At 33.5% G+C, this 21,146-nt stretch overlaps 1 protein-coding gene across 1 annotated transcript; it reads right to left on the minus strand.

The window, feature by feature from the left end:
* Positions 1-1,454: 1,454 nt before the first annotated feature.
* On the minus strand, positions 1,455-16,795 carry LOC130448568 (juvenile hormone esterase-like). The gene is made up of 10 exons (XM_056785982.1): positions 16,549-16,795; positions 15,550-15,687; positions 13,743-13,896; positions 13,466-13,657; positions 11,196-11,374; positions 8,761-8,896; positions 6,853-7,022; positions 4,376-4,517; positions 3,391-3,532; positions 1,455-1,708 (listed from the first exon to the last, which is right to left on the minus strand). Exons 1-10 carry the CDS (start codon positions 16,744-16,746, stop codon positions 1,528-1,530), a joined length of 1,632 nt encoding a protein of 543 aa, XP_056641960.1. The 5' UTR covers positions 16,747-16,795; the 3' UTR covers positions 1,455-1,527.
* Positions 16,796-21,146: the final 4,351 nt, after the last annotated feature.

Consider the following 21,146-nt stretch of genomic DNA (forward strand, 5'->3'; position numbering starts at 1 on the left):
TCACTTTCCTAGCAAGGAAGAAAAATCAAATTGAGGTCCAATAGTTTTCAGATGGTGACATATACTAAGCGGATGTACTTACAAAAACAAAATGGTTAGTTCAGAAGTGTACCAAAACATCCTTCACTGAGAAGCTCTAGGCAGTTCGCCGAATTTAAAATCGAATCTCTACTTTTTATTGCAATGGTTCTTCCAAAACTAGAATATGCCTCTATTATGAAGTATATATAGCGACTAAAAGTATGTGCTTTTCCTTCATATTGCTTGACCTAATTGTGACAAATCGACTGTCCAGAATTGCTAGTTCTTTTAAGCATACATGCTCATCAGGTTGTCACTCGGTTTTACTCTCTATTTTCTTTTCCAGTTGCTAGAACTTAAATTCTGAAGTTTTCATCTTTATATAGAATGAATCAATATCATTGATTCTTTGTTCTATAATATTTTCATTCTTCGTATTCAGCAGATTTAAACGGAATTATCCACCACTATTATGCTTACTTACTTTTTTCATATATTTAAGTACATTGTCTTCAACTATTGATTGGCCATTTGACTATGGGGTCTAAATAAATATAACTAAATCTTACTACTAGAAAGCCATACCCCTGCTATGAAGATTGAGATGGTAGTCACACTTACCAGCTTTCTGCACAAGATAAAAACCACAAAATCTGCAAAATAAGACTTTAGAACCAGAGCTTATTCTGGCTGTCTTATTACTGACTTAATAACTGTTGACTTGGCAAAGACCATGCGACAATTGACAGGACTTTAATCTGGAGTGGGAATCCCTTACTCGTGAATGGAGAAACTACTAGAGCTGTCAGAAAGGGAAAGACAAAAGGACATGGATTCTGTCTGCTGAAGACAGGCAAAATTTCCATTGGTGGTAAAAACCTCTCATGCTGCAGCTAAATATAGGGGAGGAAAAACCTTCGATCGGACTAATTAAGAAGCATATGCAAGTCGGTTATGAAAGAGCACACGTACAGTCGCCGATTGTAGGTTCTTTGCATCTCTGTGGTTCATATCTTCAGTAACTATTAAGATCTCATTGACGACGCCCGAGGGCTATCCAATTCTGGAGAGATTCCATGGTTTGAGGCGACGGTAACCAATAGCACTGCAAAGAAATAAGCTACGATATGACATATTTTCTCTCTGGAGTATTTTTGTCCTTTCGATTAGCGTTTTTTTAAAGTAACGTGACTGTAAGCAAGAAAAACAACAACGTTTTTTTTTTCTCAATAATATAAAATGATATTTCAATTTTTATTCCACAAAAGTAATACGTGCTTTGGTCTGTCCACTCTATCTTACTATTTTACTATCAAACTGTTAAATTCTTCGCTATATTTTAGTCCACAAAACTTGCCGTTAGTAACCTCACAATATTTGGAAAAAGATAAGTCTCTCAAATACATCTTGGATTTGAATGATGATAAAAACAATTTTTGATTCTATATTTTTATTTGCGTTATTACAAAATGTTATCGTATTTTAAAACATTAATATTTTGTTTCACTAAAATACTGTGTATGGTGGCTGCATATATGTTTCAATAACTTGTTTGACCTCACTGTACTGCCTTGGGTGAGTACGCATTTTGAATGTAGAATTAATGTTGAGATATTTCATGGTATTTGGTTCGGTAGTAGTCCATATCATATTATCTAACAAAGGGTCATTTTCAGGAGTTGGGTTGCTGAAAAAATTAAAATAATATACGGTATGCTCTATTAATAACTAGAAACATTTGATTATTATGATTCAACCTAAATCAGATATACAAAATGTATTGTCTAAAGTGTCTACAACTAGAAGCCTATCAAATTCGTAAGTGACTGAGTGATCTTTCTCAGATTCCATATCATATTACGTGGCCTTGTCCAGTTATAACGAAAAATTTAATACAGTTATAGGCCACGTTCACTTAGCTGAAAGTGCAATTTCAAATCAGACTTACTATTGATGCTTCTTCAAGCAGAGACTAGGAACAACTTGGTAGAGCTATTTTGAGAAAAATAAGCCAAATACCATGTAGTAGTCGTTGAAAATATCGGTGAGTTTGCTGATTATTTAGTTTGAAGGCAATGCAGCAGCTTATCAAACTTTTTCATCGGGAATGTAATAAGCATATATCTTCACACTGATTAAGATCCCAATCAAACTATCGGCCGATTAAACGTCTTTAGTCTGGGGGCGCTTTCAGTTTTAGAAAAATGTGGTATTCGCTGAGAGCCAAAACTGCCAAATATAACGAATGGTCAATTTATTAGAGGCCAGTTTGAGCTATATCGGCCGTTGTAACGAAAGATCTGTAGCTGAGCGCGTTTTCCTAGAGCAAAGGACCACCTGTATAGGATTTTACGATGGGCTCAATATAGGTCCAGGTATGAACAACTCTGGCCCTAGCTTAGAAGCCATTATTGGCGCAGACTTGGTGGGAACTCCGGGATGATAACAATATTTCTCGCTTTGTTTGCAGGCCGGGATCAGGCCTTAAACATATAATATTACGTATTACTTTTGATGTTCAGGTATCTATTATGGATAAGATATTAGAACAAAACTTTATATAGTTTCTGCCAAGCCTGACTGACTATAGGATGGCTAAGTTACCCAGACTTTAACCAGGCTTCGGCCATTAACCAGTTTGCCAAGTCCGTTGGCCCAAACTAAGCCCCGTCGTTCAAGTATGGGGGCTTCTACATGGTCACCTCTGCCTAACTTCTCCAGGCGTTGTTCTTTTATCGCATTACGTAATTTTGGCCTAAGAATAAACTGTAATTGTAACTATCTATTAAAATTGCGCTTTCAGTGCTCTTAAATATGATTAACGAGACTTATTCAGCTAGAAGTTACTTCTACTACTTTTTTCGACTTTGGGGAACTTCAATGTTTCCACTTTTTACTTTGCATTTGATCCTTCCATATCACATCCATAACTACAAATATCTTTTTGAGTTTGTTTATGTTGTTCAACACGATCTATTTTGATACTGACATGCGAATTAAGCTTTCTGCTGTAGACAATACATAGTAAGTTATCACAATTTGACGGGAGGATTATTAATGAGTTTGATTTATAGATGGGTCGGCGACGGACAAAATCTAATCTACCATATTCTTATAAGGGACCCTCAAGTTAATGTAGGTAGATATAAAACTTCATCAATGAATTTACGTTTTACATTTAGGTAGCAAATTCAACGCCTTCGTTCGTGTTGACGTCATCCCTAAACCCAAAAAACTGCACTACCAACAACAAATTAATAAATATTAGTAGTTGGTTTTTAAAAGAATTGAACAATTTTTTTACACATAAAATCTGCAATAAATAATCATTTTCTTCTCTCAAATTTCTTTTGATTATAAAATACTTACAAATACTTAACAAAGTTAGTCCACATTGTTACATAACGGTGTAACATTAATTGATCTTCCTCGGGAAATTTACTAAGATCACTGTTACTACCATCGTCCCACATATAACGCAAGTCTTCGGTATGACCAACTTTTCCTACATCTGTAAGAACAACAAAATTATACATTTTCCAAAAAATGGAATACATTCATTTATTAAATAAAATAACAATTTCAAATTACGCCCTAAACTTTTTTTAATTTAATTGCAAATTCCTGGTTGCTTGCCATTTGACAAGTATTCCACAGCTTCGTCGACTTCTTGAGGCTCCTGTATTCTGTGGTTTACGTTTACATTGGTGTTGATTATGTGTTGAAATTGCTCCCAGTTTGTTATCTTGTTATATAATTTTGGAAGCGGTGATCTCCAGATAACGTTTGCACTTAGTGTTATTAAAAAGCTGTGTGATCTGAATCTAAACCTTAATCGCTTTCTATATCAGAATGTATATCTGATAAGCTCTTAGTTACTGCAAAATCCATTAGGTCCGTTAATTTGTTTAGATCTGTCGGCCAGTTGGTTCTCCAGTAATGTTTTTAGGTTCAATAGCTGTATGGTATGCATCAAGTTTCTTCCTTTTGAAGTGATTAATCTTGATCCTCAGGAATTGTGTTTGACGTTCAGTCGCCGCCCTATACTTTATTAATATAAACACAACAACAAAATATATGTTCATGATACGATTAAAAGCTTGTTGTGCTGTTTACCAATAACTTATACTACCATTTAAATTTCTAGCTAATGGTTTTGTAAAGAGCTACTTAAGAAGACTCAAATAAATATTACGAACTCTGGGTAAAATGGAATTAAATTGTCAGTTCGTCACCTTCTTAATTTCTTTTCTTTCATTTTCTTTCGAGAAATTTCGTACAAACTTTATATACATGACTGACAAATTTTTCTTCTTTACCAATTTGGTCCTATTTCTTAGAAAATAGAACTTACCTGGAGGTAACTTATCTACGTTGGACATGTCTCCTCCTAAGTAACCTTTATACGAAAATTGATAAAAATAGTAAGGCACAACAGAGGAACCCAGTTCAACTTGTTTGCAAGTTCCAAGAGTGTATGATTTATCGCTGTTGTACTATAATAAATGAAAAAAAAAACGAATAATTTATTTTATCTACGACCAAAGGTTCTGTAATTGTAATTATTTTATACTATCGTTATGAAACGGGAAACGTTGTCATCATTTTTGAAAATATTTTTCAAATTTTTATTGATAAAATACTGACTGTTAAGCTAAATAAACATAGAAGAAGAATTGAAGAAATTGCGTGCAATGTAACTCAAAACATGCTTCCGGAAAAGTTAAAAAAATATTTATGCGATTTTCAGGATCTGTAAAACACTAAAAAATGAAAAATTACAAGGAAAACATTTCTTCAAAAAGCCGAGCCAATAGCAATGGAAATCATCAACGTTAAGGTCCCATTATTCACTGTTAAAAACTAAGATAAATTTGAATTTAAACATTTAAACGTAGAAATAAGTATATTCCATGAAAATATTTTCTAATATGGTCGTAGATAAAATATTATATGATACTTGTGAGTGAAGTTCTTTTGCGATACACTCGATACGCCAGGCTGGTGTTTTTCATTTTTGCAGCTCGTGCTCAAAAGTACCACTCAACGCACTTTTATCATAAATAACTATGTATTACGAATAATTAGATAAAAAATTAGATAGTCTTATTTTGAGAAGGTATTTTTACAATTTATTAATTACTCGAGAAGGAATCTTATAAATCAAGAAATGTATCTATGAACAACAAAATTGGTCCAAAATAATGAAAGTATCCACAGCAAAGTGACTGCAGAAAATATATGATTAAACTTTTTGTCTAAAACAAGACGTTTCCAGTTAAATGACTTGTATCTGTCCTTAACTTTGATTATTGTTGTTGGTTAATACAAAAAGGTTCTTTGAATGGACTTCTCGTTTCACTTAATCAATCAATTCTGTTGAATCCAAATATTCTCATGGATTCTAGTAATATGGCGGATTGCTGGTCTTAGAAAATTATGTGTTTCTATCGAAGAGCATCAATTGTGAGTGCGAAACCAATATAAATTTATCACAAATAAGGACTATTAAGTGCAGATCGCTATTTGCAGTTCATACCACCACTACGGGCAATTTTGTTTCATAAGACCAGTAACGATAGAGCAAATAAAAGTGTTGTATCAGCAAGATCAATGCGAAATGGATAATCCTCAACTTTCCAAGTCTTTTGGATCCCTATCAACTACCTTACATCTCAAAATATTGAAGAAATAGAGTAGATAGATAGAATATAAACTATTCTGAAAAAGAGTGCATTTGACTTCATTATTCATAATAAAGGAATCTAATTTTTCAGTGTTTTTTAATTCAATTTGGTAAATTGTTGAATATGCAAATATGAAAACCTAATATTATGTTGAAGTAATCACCATCATTAACTGATTTATTCAATTCCTCCTAATCTAATTTCATTTCATAACGTAACACATATCCAAAAACTTTTTTTCACATACACATACATGGAATAATTATAATGATACTAATGTAAATGTTTCAGTCAATTTAATGATTTTTTTGAGATCACCATATGGAATTCAGAATCTCTATACAGGGTGTCCCACGACGAGTATAAACTATATCTTATAAATAGCAGAATCAAAAATTTCTACGTTTGGCTTATCAGATACGATCTTTTCAACTAAAATATTTTCTACCGGTCGTCTGTAACTTTGTTATTTTCAATGGAAGACCCTGTATATTAATACATTTTTGAAATCTACGTCAAATTGTAGTATACTTTTGTCAAAAAAATTATTTCGAAAAATGCATACTTTTTGAGTTATTAATTGGCGGACCCTTAAAAATTATTTTTTTACGAGGATACTCTCAAAGATATGAAAATGATTCCTATTCGGTTGCTTTTAGCAAGGTCACACGTATTTTAATCTATGTTGAAAAATTTTTCATTTTATACAGGGTGTGTAGAAAAAGTGTTCAAAATTTAACGTTATAAATATCAAATATCTTCATTTTTTCAAATAGAACCACCCGGATTTTTTTATTTTAATGCATTCAGGGGTAAAAAATGAGGCAAATTCAAGTATGATTTCCTATACCTAAACCTTACCGTTATCCAGGTATTAAATGTTTTCTGTAAATTTTTAAAGATGTAGATGCAGGTCAAGTCTATTTAAAATAACAAAGTTACAGTCGACTTCTGGTAGAACTGGAAGTCGGCCATCTTTGATAATATTTTAGTTGAAAAGATCGTATCCGAAAATACAAACGTAGAAATTTTCATGATTTCACTATAAGTATTTTGCCATATACAGATAGTTTTAACTCGTCGTGGAACACCCTGTATATTTATCACATTCAAGAAATGATTATAGTTTTATCAACTTACTTACCCTTGTATAACCTCCCTTATCTTCTAGAAAACTGGTGTTGAATGTGTATATTTGCTTAAGTAAAGTTCCAGCAATTGTTTTGTTTTCAGGGGACATGTTGTACAAATCATTAATCAGTTGACTAGGATCTTTGTCATATGCCTCCCTTTGTGCATCATTATTTGATAATGCTGGAAAAGAAAATTCATTTGCTTTGTTTTTATTCTAGGTTAAATAATTTTCAGTAAAATGTAAAGATATGAGTGCAATTCATAGAATAAGGAGGAATAAAAAATCTTTCAAAGCATCGTGGATTAAAAATTGGCCTGACTAAAATGAAAGATATAGCCAATCATTGTGATTGACTCGTTGCTAAAGTTGATGAAAAGATTGCTGAAAACTGCCGTTTTCCAATAACGATTTGATTTCCCTAAGCTTCACGATTTTATTGTATGAAATTGTCAAAAAAAAGGGAGATTAATACCAAAGATCCTCACCCACCACTATAAAATTGAGAGAATTAACATTTCTGATCCCAAACAACATACATTGTGTTTCATTATTGAAATAAATCGCAACTGAGACAAAAAACAGTCCACGAAACTCACAATTTCCTTTAAAAAATAAAGAAATGTTGAGTAGTGTTGTCACTAAGATTAGGTCGATGGTATCCTGAAATAATCATGTAGAGATTCTAATTTTCTTGTCAATAAACTTTGACTACTGTTAAACTTTGCCCAACATTGAGAAAGCAGTTTAAAGCACACTATATACCCGACATTGCACTTTGTGATTTCCACTTATTCTCGAGAATGAAGTCTAGCTAGCAAAACAACGCTCTAACGCCAACGAACAGCTGCGAAGAAATTTCAATGCTGATCCAACATTATGAATAATGCCTTAATTTCTTTAGTGTTTTTCTAGAAAAAAGGCTTCTGGCTCTTTATTTTCTGGTCTATTTTATTATCTAGTTTTAGAATGTCTCGAATTAATAATTGTTAAAAAAAATGGTCCAAAACAATTACTACCAGACTACATCTTTCAAAGAACAATGAATCCAAGGAATAACTTATACCACCTCTCCACATCACAACGGATAAAGTCACCAATTTTGTTTGCTGCTTACTCTTCTTTATACCCTCTTGGTTTAACTGGAAGTTTATCTTCTTATTCTTTATAGGTAATAATCTGCACTATGCCACTTTCTTCTTTTGTTTTGTTGATCGCTTGGAGTGTTTACTTCGCAGACACAAGGAGTGAAAAATTCTTCTCTCATTCACTATGAACTTTAAGAGAGAATTCATTTGTTGAACCTGGTTTTATTCGAGATCCTCTTCAGTTTTCTGGTGGTTGGCACCTTCCTATCTTCATATTATTCTTGGAATTTACACTGCTAGTCTAAGTCAAATTGTTTTATCAGCATTTGAGATATCCGATTGTTCTTAGAATAGTAGAGTGGGTCTTCAACTATTCATGTCCCTTTTTAGTGATATCGTTAATACTTTATTAAAATTATCAGTAGGTCTGCTGGTATTCACTTTAGACAACTATTAGTATGTCTTTCTGGCGATTTGATTCTAACTGTATTGAATCTTCTCCTGGTAGATCTATCGTATGTCTTCTTTGCATATTCTGTTGCACTTTCGAAAAATTGGCAGTTTTGGCAATATATCCACGTGGTGTGGATGTAAAAAATACTTGAATTTAAACTTTTAATAACTAAGATTATGGTCGACTCAAGCAATCTGTTAGATTTGAACACGAAAGAAAGAACAACCGCGGGAAAAGGGAAAAGAAAATAATGAAACTAGAATAAAAACAAAAAATAGAAAGGTATGAAAGGTAACAAAGATGATATTGATGAAGAACGAGAAATTATTAATAGAGTGAATATTCATTAATGCTTCAAAAGTATATTTGAATAGTTACCCAAGAATGACATTTCTTCCGAGTTAAAACCAATCAAAACTGGAACTTTCTTATAATTTCCATTCAAAAAAGATGGATACGCTCTATAGGAGAAAGGACCATCTTTTTCTATTGCAATTCCTCCAGTTATATTAGTCTGAAAAGTCATAATTAAATTCTATTATACAAGGTGTCCAAAAAAGAGTATCGGGTATTTGTTTTCGCGCCACATTCGAAACGGAGCGACGAAAGGGAGCGGGGAGAGGTTCGTGGCGTCCGCCATTTTGTAGAGTTTTAGTCATGATGGAACAGTACTCGGAGACGCATCGTGCATTTTGCGTACGAGCGTATTATCGTAACGGTGATTCAATAGTGACTGCTCAACGTCTGTATCGTGCGGAATATCGTACACGCCACGCCACGCCACGTCAAGTGACGATAGCATTAGGAAATGGATCAAGATGTTCGAGAATACAGGTGCGACAGTTAAAATACAAAACTCTGGTCGCCCTCGTTCAGTTCGCGATGAAGAAACAACTGAAGAAGTTGTGGCATCGGTTCGTCGAAATCCGTTTTTATCCATCCGAAAGCGAAGCCAAGCGTCAAACATCAAAAAATCGTCCTTACATTTGATTTTAAAGGAAGATTTGCATTTAAGAGCCTGTAAAATTCAATTGGTTCAAGAATTGAAGGTTACTGACTATGCTAGTCGACTGAATTTTCCCAACGAAATGATGCAGCGATTTAACAACTTTGAATACATACTGTTCAGCGACGTAGCAAATTTTCACCGGAATGGTCATGTTAATAAGCAGAATTGTCGGTACTGGGTAGTCGAGAATCCGAGACGAAAACAAGAACGACCCCTGCACAGCCCAAAGGTCGTTGTTTGGGCCGTTATGTCTGCTAAAGGATTTATTGGTCCTTATTTTCATGAAGATCAACGAGGCCGAGCAATCAATTTGAATAGTGACCGTTACTGCGATATGTTGCGAAATTTTTTGGTCCCAGAGTTGCAGGAGTTTACAGGTTTCAACTTAAGAACGTGGTTCCAGCATGATGGGGCCACTTGCCATATCTCGAATGATTTGATTGAAGTTGTGAATGCATTATTCCCTAATAAAGTCATTTCGCGAAGGGGTAACATCAACTGGCCTCCCAGAAACCCCGACCTTAGCCCGCTTGACTATTTTGTATCGGGATACGTTAAAAGTAAGGTTTGCCAAAATAATCCAATGAACCTAACCCATTTGATGGAAAACATCAGGTCAGAAATGGCAGCAATATCAAGAGCTTTGTGACGTTGTTGTATCATTTGGATAACATCATCTTTTCCAAATGATTTTCTAATTCATAAGGTATAAAAAAACAATAAAAGTTTTTATTACTTATAAATATTTTTTGTTTAATTGAACTTACAAATACCCGATACCCTTTCTGAACACCTTGAACATCATACCATTGCTCGATATTTGAATCATGTTGATTATGATCTTATATACAAGTTCATTTATTTAAGTAAGAACTGTTTTGAAATGGAGTGGCAGGAGATTAAGTTAAAAACATAAATTTTTGATCAATTGTCTTTTTGATCTGTGGTGTGTGAATCTATTCGAATATTTTCCATGTTATCTGGAAACTTAAGGAACGAATGAAACTACATGGGTGCAAGTCCCTGGGATTGCACGCACATATTAATTTTTTTTATACTCCTTCTGACAACGCTAATTATACAAGTTAGTTCCTTAATATTCTTTGGAGTAAATATTTATAGAAATCCATGTTACGTGTAACCAAGGTGTTTATATTATGACAATTCTCATAAGTTTATTTAAAGAAATATACTAATGACTTATTTTGAACGTGTATTTTGGGATAATTACTATTTATGGTAACCTTCCTTAGAAATCTAACGATATCCCGACAGTTAAGTTCATTCAGAAGAAAAGCGATTTTCATCAAGAAACCAATGAAAAAATTTTGATGCCTAGGCGAAGCTAACTGCTATCCAGTAAACAAGATGAAATCCATAGAGAGAGCCAACCTGCCCGACGATTTTGGATAGCACAGCACTTTTCATTCTGTAGCAGGAGAGCTATTTTCAGTTCGAAGAAAACCGTGGGTATAATATTCCTGACTGATGATTCTCGTTTGAATTTTGGAGATTTGAATCCAACCACTCACTACGTTGACGCAAACTCTGAAGAGTTATACGCAATCGTCGTTTAATCATAGATCGTATCCTTATTTTAGGATGTGCATTGTGTCATTTAGTTTGTGTTGAATTCTTTTGCATTTAAAAACAACAATACAAGAGATGTAATGGTGTCATATTGAGAGTAGCGAAAAGTGGCCAAATCTGAATTGATCTAACTCGACAGAATGCGCGGACACGTTATGCAATCGGTTCTTACTTTAAAATGATTAATATTCTCATTGCTAATAAACTTTCTTACCATCAAAATATCATCAGCTGTTGCTTTTTTAAGTAAATTCCGTAACTCAGCTGTATCACTTGATCCAAATTTGCTATCTACAGCTTTACCAAGTTGAAGTGCTATTTCGGTTGGGTTGTCTTGTACGAGTCCTCCAGATATAGCGTTTCCACTTTGCATTATAACAGCATGGAACAGTTCTGTTGAAATAAGACATGACATAGCTCTATTTAGATCAAGTGAATTTCTATTAAATTCTTATAAAACCCGGTAATAGAGTTAATATTCAAAATAGTCACTGAGCATATTTTTACAAAACACTAATTCGAAATGAAATCTCTCTTTTTTATATTAATTAACAAATTAGGCGATCGCCTAGATCATGTAAATTAGGTTTAGTTTCAGTTGAGGTAATCGCACTGTACATTCTAGCGATCCTTCTCTTCTTACCACCGATTAAGATATAGGGATCGGAACCTTATCGCATTATTTGTTACTAGTGGCATTTTCTGGATCAGGATATGAATTTGCCAAAAGTTGAACGACATCATCTTGGTGTATTGCCATTAATATTTTCTTTAATGAGAAAACAATCGTCAACAATCTTTAACGTCTTTGCGTTATAAACATGACTTGGAATTAATAGCTTAATTAAGTAAACTGCTGTTATTGACATAAAAAGGAACAATTGCCATGTTTCGGATGAAATAGTACAAATAAAAATTTTAGTCACTCTAAATGTAGAGTCTTACTCGCAAGCTGGATGTAGGTATATCAAACGAAGCAACCTTTCATTTCGTATAACTTGGTTTTCTTAATACATCGTCTTGATTTTCGATCTCTACTAATCGGAAGTATAAATTTCACTCAATTTTTTTAGTTTTTCCTCATTATTGAAAAGTTTCTCGTTCTTGTATGTGAACCATTTCTAAAAATTCCCTTTTTATTTTCATGATTTCATGATTTAAAAACGCAATTTTATTTTTTAACGTATTGATGACTTTTAATGTATTTTCTAAATACTGAGATGTTTGTCCTATGTAAGCCTCACAATCATTAGGAGGAACTTGTCACATGATATTACATCTTTTGTTTTTGGATGTTTTAGATTCTAGTTATGATTTTATGATACTAATATCATACATTCATTGCAAAAATTCTGTAGTTGTAGGGAAAGTCCTTGTACATACGGAAAGGAAAAATGTTTTATGTTTTGCTAGTCAGTTTCTGATTTGTTTCTTACTTGATTATAATATCTTATTCAACCTTATGAAATGCGAATTCTTCGACATGTTATTTACAACTATTTTATCAGAAAAATTGAATTTTTTCATAAATGAATTCTATAATGTTTTGCATAATAGTTGATGAGTGTACGGTTTTGCTTGGACGATATTTCACAAGTAAATTAATATTATCGGTACTGGAGCGATAATCATCGTCTTTTTAGGTCATACACAGTTTCAAATAAAGTTAAAGTTTGAGATACCTTTACTGGGAATAATATTGTTAGTTCTTTGTACATTTAAGTAAGTAAGTAGTTGGTGAACTCCATAACAACCAATTTGGAACATCTTGGAACTTCTTTCAGTGGCTAAATTAAAGGTAATCTAAATGGATAGATAATTGAAAAGAGTAATAGAATGTACAGCACGATCACCAGACTTCGTTCTTAGTAGCTGTAATTTATCGAAATGTTTAATAGCAGAAAACATAAGGTATAAAAACCATTTGCTATTTATAGAAATATGGTTAAACGAACTTCACAATAATGTGGCGCTGCTCTAGATATTTCTGAATTTTTTCTAAAGGGAGAAATATATTAGGTGCATCGTTTTCAAATTGTCGCACTTCAAACTTCACGCGTTTTCATAATTATCTTCAGTAATCCAAATAATTGATTCATTTCATTTTCCTTTCCTTTCCAACTTTGTTTAGTTAATTGTCTTTGATTAGAAATAAAGATGTGATAGGATACAAAAACAAGGAGTTTTTCACCTTAATTCATTTCCTGCAATTAGATTTTTGCTCGTGTAGCGCATAGTATGTGACTGTAGATAACATTTTTTTATTTTCAATTTACAGTGGATTCAAATTACTATGATAGGTATACATTTTTATCATCCGGAATTTGGGCTAACAGGACAACAATTAGTTATTTTTTTACCTTTTTTTAGCCTCAAATATAATAGCCTTAAATCTACTAGCCATATTGGTTAGCTAAATTGAATAAATATTCCCGAAATGTTAGTCTGAACATCAATTTGAAATATTCATGTATAAAATGATACCTTTATTATCTGGCCAATCACCAAGCATGTGGTAACCTATAGACATAGCTCCAGCACTCTCTCCTCCAATTGTAACTTGATTAGGATTCCCACCAAATAAACGGATGTTTTTGTTCACCCATTCCATCGCAAATCTTTGATCTTTAAAACCAAGGTTTAATGGCATCGCTCCATCATCAGTTCCCACAAAGCCTATAATAATCATACAGGAAAAATATCAATATTTGAGGAGTCCCATCATTATTTATACGAATGATAAACTGCATAGACCTCTTACCGAATGGTCCGAGACGGTAATTGATGGTAACAACAACAATTCCATAATCCATCACATATTTTGGTCCGAAATAATCAATTGAACCGGACCAGGCACCCAAACCCCCACCATGAATTACAAATAGAACTGGAAGGATGTCATCACTACCAGGTTTCTGTACATAACAAAAACATCATTTTGTTGACATAAGAATATGATTATTAACTCATATGAAAGAGCTGACGTTTAACTTCTTGAACAAATTGTGATTTTTGTGGTAACCATTAGATTTCAAGTAAATGCTAAAGCACACGATTTTGATTCAATGGTTGACATATTTTTGCCATAAATCTGTTATTTATTATTCCCCCTTCCACTTTCTAAACCTCATATATATAATTAGGGAGTATACAGAATCCACTCTTTTTATGTGGTTATTTAATGTTGTTTGAACTTTGTGTATGAATTTTAGTCATATTACAATCAATATGTTTTTTATAAAATGTGTTGATTCAAATTTACTTCAATATAACACATTTTCTTAAAATACGATGCACACTGCGAAATATCGATGTGTGATTTTTTCTATGAACCACTCTGTATATTGAATCATCATTTGTTCGTAATCAAAATTCAAAATAAAGCGAAAGTATTTTTATTTTTAATTTTCTGAAAAAGTGGATCTTTTGTTATTATTACATAATGTTCAGGTTCTAGAAACGGGCTCTGTTGGTGACGCGCCACGTTCTGGTATCTGTAACAACTAACGAAAATATGGAAACAGTGGTGCTGGCGTTAGTTGAACAGCTGAACCAATCGGCAGAACATCAAATATACGATCGTTTTTTACGACGAATGCTGAAACGCGCGCAGTTTCGAATTTACCGTATCCATCTCCTCCACGCACTTCACGAGGATTATTCGGATCGCAAATTGGAATTTTGGTGTAGTTCCAGCATTCCATTTTGAGGTGGCAACCTTTAAGAATTAAGAATCCTAACGTTTTCATTGGAGAGGAATTGGGTTAAAGTTATCTGAAGATACTCGAATATTTACGTAGGCAAATGGACAATGATCCAACACTCGCCAACATCCGTCTTTTCATGCAAGATGCATCTTAAACCCACTACGCGGGATGTGCACAGAAGTACCTTCATTTTGAAGAAGGGATAGGCAGACGACAATTCGTTGATTGGCCCGCATGGTCATGTGATGCCCTTCTCAAGGACCGCGTTATCGCAAGAGGACCACACGTTCTTCTTGCAAACTGCAATTGGAGAAGAATTTGAAATTCTTCACGGACAGCTTTATACGCTTCACCGGATCTGCCTTTCCGTTGAGAAACGTTTCCGTAAATTCTGCTAAAATTTCGTACGCGTCATCCGAGCATCTCAGTCTATCCGGCCCTGCTCATTCTACACATCACTAAGAAAATCTAACAAAGAGCATTTTCCTATATTCTTGGATTAGAGTCTAGTATGTTGATCTTATGTTAAGACGTTAGAGTAATGTTTAGTTCAATATTTTCCGGTAGTTCAGTCATGTCAAGCTAATTCTAAGTCTCTTTCCTTTGAAAATCAGTTTGAAATTGCATGTGAAAATTTGTCGCTTCATCAAAATGTAGTTAGTTCATCTAATTAGTGTATGGAAATGAATAAAATTTCAAATCTCCGTGAATTGTGAGGTATTGAGCAATAAGGAATAATACCTAATAATAAAAATAATATGGTGGATTCACAAACTTGATTCATTGTTAAACTCCAACTATAGTATCTTGCTTCGAAGCTATTAGTCTGTACAACATTGATTGTTTGAATTCATTACTTACTACTGGTGTGTATACGTTTAGATACAAGCAATCTTCGTTCGATATCAAAGTAGGATATTTGTGATCATGTTGATAACACATTTTTGTATTTTTAGTTGTATCTATTATTCCTTCCCACGGCTCAGATTCTCTTGGTACCTATAACAAATACATTAGATCATTGTACTTTCTAAAAACGAGTTTGATTGCTACGAAAATTTATTTAATTTGTAATAGTTTAGGGTTTCATAAAGGCCATCTTATTGAGATCCATAAGAAGTAATATTATTTTATTGATTGATTGTAGTACTCTGGACTCGCTCTTATACGACAATTATCCTTCTCCTTCCCAGGAGTAGACATTTCACTTTGAACGGTTTGGTTTGTCTGATGTACTGCCAACAAATTGAACTTCTCTCGGTCCCTTGTTTTTTCTTTCCAGCTCTGTATGTTTTTCTTTCTAAGGTCTTCTTCCGCTACTTCCCACCGCAGTTTTTTGGTCCACCTCTTCTCTTCTAGCCCTCTGGAACCATCGACGACTTACTAAAGCTTCAAATACTGGTCTACAATTATATAATCTCGTTTATTATCAGGTAAATTCTATAATGGGTCTAAGACTGACTCACAAATTTTTAAGTTTCCTGATATGGTATGGAAAGAGGGAAAAACTCCTGTGAGCAGCATGCTCATCTTGAAAATTAGATTTAATACCAAACGCGATCTAGAAATTATATATGCAGACCATTAAGGTCCATAGCCTTGTTAAGACTTGCATATTTGGTCTTGGTTTTTGTTGTATAGGTCTTAGTCCTGGTCTTGGTAGTCTGAATATTCTGTGAAAATCAAAACCAGTTCTACTCACGAGTGAATGAAAATGAAATAAGCCTATAAATATTCAAAAAACTAAATATTTGTGCACGTGAAGGAAAATCCTACAAGGTTAAATTGCAAATTTTCTTTGACCATAATTTTTGCTTTAAGGAGAAAAAAAAATGAAGAATAAAACCATGATGAACTCACCTCAAATCTGTACTCACCAACTGGTGGCATAGCGTAGGGAATTTCTTGAAAAGCGTAATAATCATTTCCTTTCTCACTTTTTAAAATATGACCACGTATTTTCCCTTTTTCTAACTGAACTATAAGATCGTCATTGTCACATTTAACTTCAAATATTGAAGCAAACAGAAACAACGTTAAACTTATTGTCAGCAACATGGTAAATTCTTATTGAATGCGAATACCTCAATATAAATATTATGTATTTGAAATACTTGAAACACATAATTTTATAGATAATTTAGACAAACAAAGTACTTAAAATTTGAGTTATGTTATAATCAGTCAATCGATCTAATTAAAAGTACCTTGGAATTTATGAGTACAAATACTCAAAAACTCATTGTAGATTAATGTAAACTACGAGGTTTGTTTTGACAAAACGAACAAACAAGTGATCTCTCCCACGTTTCAAATATCTATTTTTCTCCACCAAAAACGCGTTTACTAAATCATAATTCGCTTGTAATAACTTCCACAATAAATTTTTAGGTTAGGAACCAAAATTGGAGGTCATATCTCCAGTTTTTTCTTAACTCAAGAAGAAATAATATTTTTTATTCCGATATTGTTGAACTTTTCTGGAGCTAATCTACAAGAAAATATTTGTCACAAACCAACCATCTCCTAGTGGTGGATAAGAGTTTTATGTACAGATATTAGAATTGCTATTTAAGTTTTGCATTTAGACAAACAGGTAAAGGTGAAATTTAAGTTACACGATTCATGTTCAATATATACAACAGAAATGTTTGTCAAGCACTATAATTCCTTGCAACAAAAAGTAAAAAAACTTTAAAAACACACTATTGTGGAATTGCTTGTGGATGTTAAATCAATAAAATATAAAAATTACTTTTATATGAACTAAAGGGCATGCTGGTATTGAAGGGTATGAAATTGCTGCTCAACTCACAAAAGAAGCAATAAGAAAAAATAGTAAAGAGAAATTTTGCAACACCCAAGTCATACTACCAATTCTTATAAAAGAGCTGAATAATAACTGGCATACACATCGGAAAAAATATATCCTGAGTTCAACTAGACACTACACTTTGTTAAATAAATATAGTGTCAGTAAAAAAATATTCTACCATTACCAGAATGAGGCTCAATCACGGTATATTTTCTGAATAAAATAGTTTTATTGGACAGTGCTAAGTGTTCAAGTGATAATACATCTACTGCTGATCTAAATCATCTAATATTTTCTTGTAAAATCATGCCACATAAATTAACCATTTCATACTCATAACAATATTAATTTTCCTATAAATTTAACGTATTAATTAAGCTAAGAAAACAAAGGAATTTTAAACTCATTAATTCAATTATAGTCCCAGAGCTAGCTACAAAAACAGAGTCGATAAGATACGCGCCATTTCAGCTTGTAAACTGGCGGCCCCAACTTAGTACATCACCAAACGCCACTTCTTAAGGTCAGCACAGGTCGGATATGAAAATGCCGAACGGAAAAATTGGCTTAAGAACCTAATAACGTGCCCGTGTGAATCTTTTTATAACGTGGGGTTTAAACCTCAAGTAAGAGCGCAAGAAGTTTTGCAAGCCGGAAAATCCTCGTAAGAAGTGATCGAAAGTGCCGGAAAACTCATCTGAAAAACCTCATAACATGCGCTTGCGAAACATTTTTATTAGGTTTCTGCAGTTTCAACTAAGAGCGGCGTGATAGCAAAACGCCAAAAAACGGGCTTCCAATTTTTTTGGTAAATTCATTTACTGCACCGATTATCAATTGATTGTGTTCAAATTTTTTCTAAAACTTCTGGAAATAGTTATACTTTTTGATAAAGTTACTCAGTATTGAGTATCGGCTCGAGGTACCCCAAGAAACTTTGAGGAACTTCGAGGCAACATGGTAATCTCGGCGCTCGCCTCTATCATTGTAAAAATGTTATGAGTTTTCCGGCATTTTCGATCACTTCTTATGAGAGTTTTCTGGCCTGCAAAACATCTTGCGCTATTACACCGCTCTTATTTGAAGCTTAAACCCCATATTAGAAAAAGTTTCACGCGCGCATGTGATGAGGTTTTTCAGCCAATTTCCTGTTCGGAAAGACCGGCTGGTATTTTCATATTCGATCTGTGCTGGCTTTTGGTGATGTACTAAGTTGGTGCCGCCAGTTTACAAGCTGAAATGGCGCGCAACTTATCGACCCTGTTTTTTGTAGCCAGCCCCTCTCTAATAGTTTGTAGCGCTAATATGGTTCTAATTATTGATTTCTTTCAAACAAATTTTGTGGCTGAGGACTATGATTCCTGAAGCTAAAGATCAACACACACACATACTTAAGTTTTGAGATAGACAAATAAAATCAAATATTTATAATTGGATATGGGTTTATTGTTTTTCCAAATATTCTCTATTAAGATTCCATGCGTTTGAACCAATTATCTTAGGATATTTTAATAAATATTTAAAGCAGTTTCTATTCTTTTTATTCAATTGATATTAATAGTTCATTTATCCATTGTGCGTGTATTTTTGAGATTACAGAATACTTACTAATCCCAACCACTTTCTATAATAAGAATACAATATTTAATCGATTTTCTTGTGGTAAGGTAGTTTAATGTGGGGAAGTTATTCATAAATTTTATTTTTAGTGTAAGTTGGTGTAAGACTGCTAGTGAGATTAGGATATAAAGTCATAAAGAATGATTTTTATTTTGCCCCCAAATATGGCATCTACACCAACTTACCCAATATATATTTGTATTAAATTTTGTGGATAAGTTGTTTCAACGTTTCGATCTATTCCAGTCTTATCAAAATTTTTTCATTCATATGAATTCTGCAGTTATGCCGGTTTGACACAAAAACTGACACCCGAATCATTTTACGATCACAGTAGAAAATGCCTCGTGCAAAATTATTTATATAAATAAAATCAAATCTATTATTCTAATTTTATCTATACTAAAGTGATTTGCAACTTTTTAGAAATCACTTTCGAAAAACCACAAGCCAGAACTCTTTTTCTGTTAGAAGAAAGTGATGATAAGATTCAGTTCCGAAATATGTCTTCATTTTTGGAATATGTATAAGTCACATTAAAATTGACTTTTACCTAGAACACATAATTCATTTTTCTTTTTTGAAAGCAAAGTCATTAAAAGCATAATAAATTGCAATATAAAAAACGTACATTATTCTTAATTTACCGTAGTAATTTCACTTCCTTTGTACTTGTTATATGTAGGTTTTGACAAACTGAATGCCCATTAAACAGTAATTGCATCGTAACGCTTAAAATGGCCAAAAAATTGCCACGGTGGAGATTCTTCGGGACCACGAGTCACAATGTACCCCCTGAAACTCTAATGAACGATCTACCCAGTGGGACCATTATCGAACAATCTGCTTTCTAGTATGAATCTTACTGCGCCTTTATTCTACAATTCCAAGTAGACCTAGTCATGATATATTTGACATATAGATGCAATACAGGAACGTAACTAACATTTTCTGGTAACTACTTTCAAATTTTGTATTACTATAGCTTCAATTTCAATTTTATTTAACCGGTTGTCATTCACAGTTACCAATCTTGAATATCTTCTAACTATACAAAAAGTGCTCTAAAACAAACATTCTCTAATAAACCGTCCAAAACATTACAATCCAGGTGATGGGCGAAAAAAAACACAAGTAGTAAAAGAGAGAATTTAGAACTAGATCAGTAAAAAGTAGAAGAGAAAAATGAAATGAGAGATACATAAATACGTTCAATTTTGAAATCAATGGAAGAAAAACTTATATTCTAGGAGGTACATTTTATTATTAGCTTTGCAACAAGATGGAGTACGCTTGACAAATTACAGAAGGAAATATGGAAATCGTCATATATTACTCGTACAAAACGATTTCTTTAATATTTGATAAATTCAGAAAAGTATTCATAAATGCGAGGCATATTTTTTAAGTAAGTCGATTCCGCCGCCGCAATCCCAAGGTCGGCGTTCCGCACATGCGCGCTGGTTACCTACATCTCTTGTCTACGCACTGACGCCATTACAGTCTGATTTTTCATTGTGTACGTTGTTTACTGAGTGTTTAAGATGCCTCCGACAATCGTGAGTCTCGCCTATTATGAAGTACGGGGTGCTATACGATTTCTAAGTGCTAAAGGCGTAAAACCAACCGATATTCATCGTGAGATCGGTGAAGAAGAAGAAACAACAATCCATGGAATGGCGGCATTCATCATGACCCAAAAAGTGAAATTTAACAAACAATTTCTGCCCGGAAAATCATGTGCACAGTTTTTTGGGACAGAAAAGGAGTGTTTCTAGTGGAGTTTTGGCCTCGTAATGAGACAATCAATGCAGCGTCTTATTGTGAACAATCTGCGTCGTGCTATTCAGAACAGAAGACGTAGCAAGTTGAGTAAGGGCATCGTTTTGCTGCATGAGAATGGCCGTCCACATGTGGCTAATATGACCAAAAATCTCATCAAATCAATGGGAAACTCTAGATCATCCTTCCTAGAGCCCTGATCTGGCGCCCAGTGACTACCATTTGTTCCTGCACTTGAAGA

The sequence above is a fragment of the Diorhabda sublineata genome, chromosome 9 (assembly GCF_026230105.1).
Source record: "Diorhabda sublineata isolate icDioSubl1.1 chromosome 9, icDioSubl1.1, whole genome shotgun sequence".
NCBI classification, from domain to species: Eukaryota; Metazoa; Arthropoda; class Insecta; order Coleoptera; family Chrysomelidae; genus Diorhabda; species Diorhabda sublineata.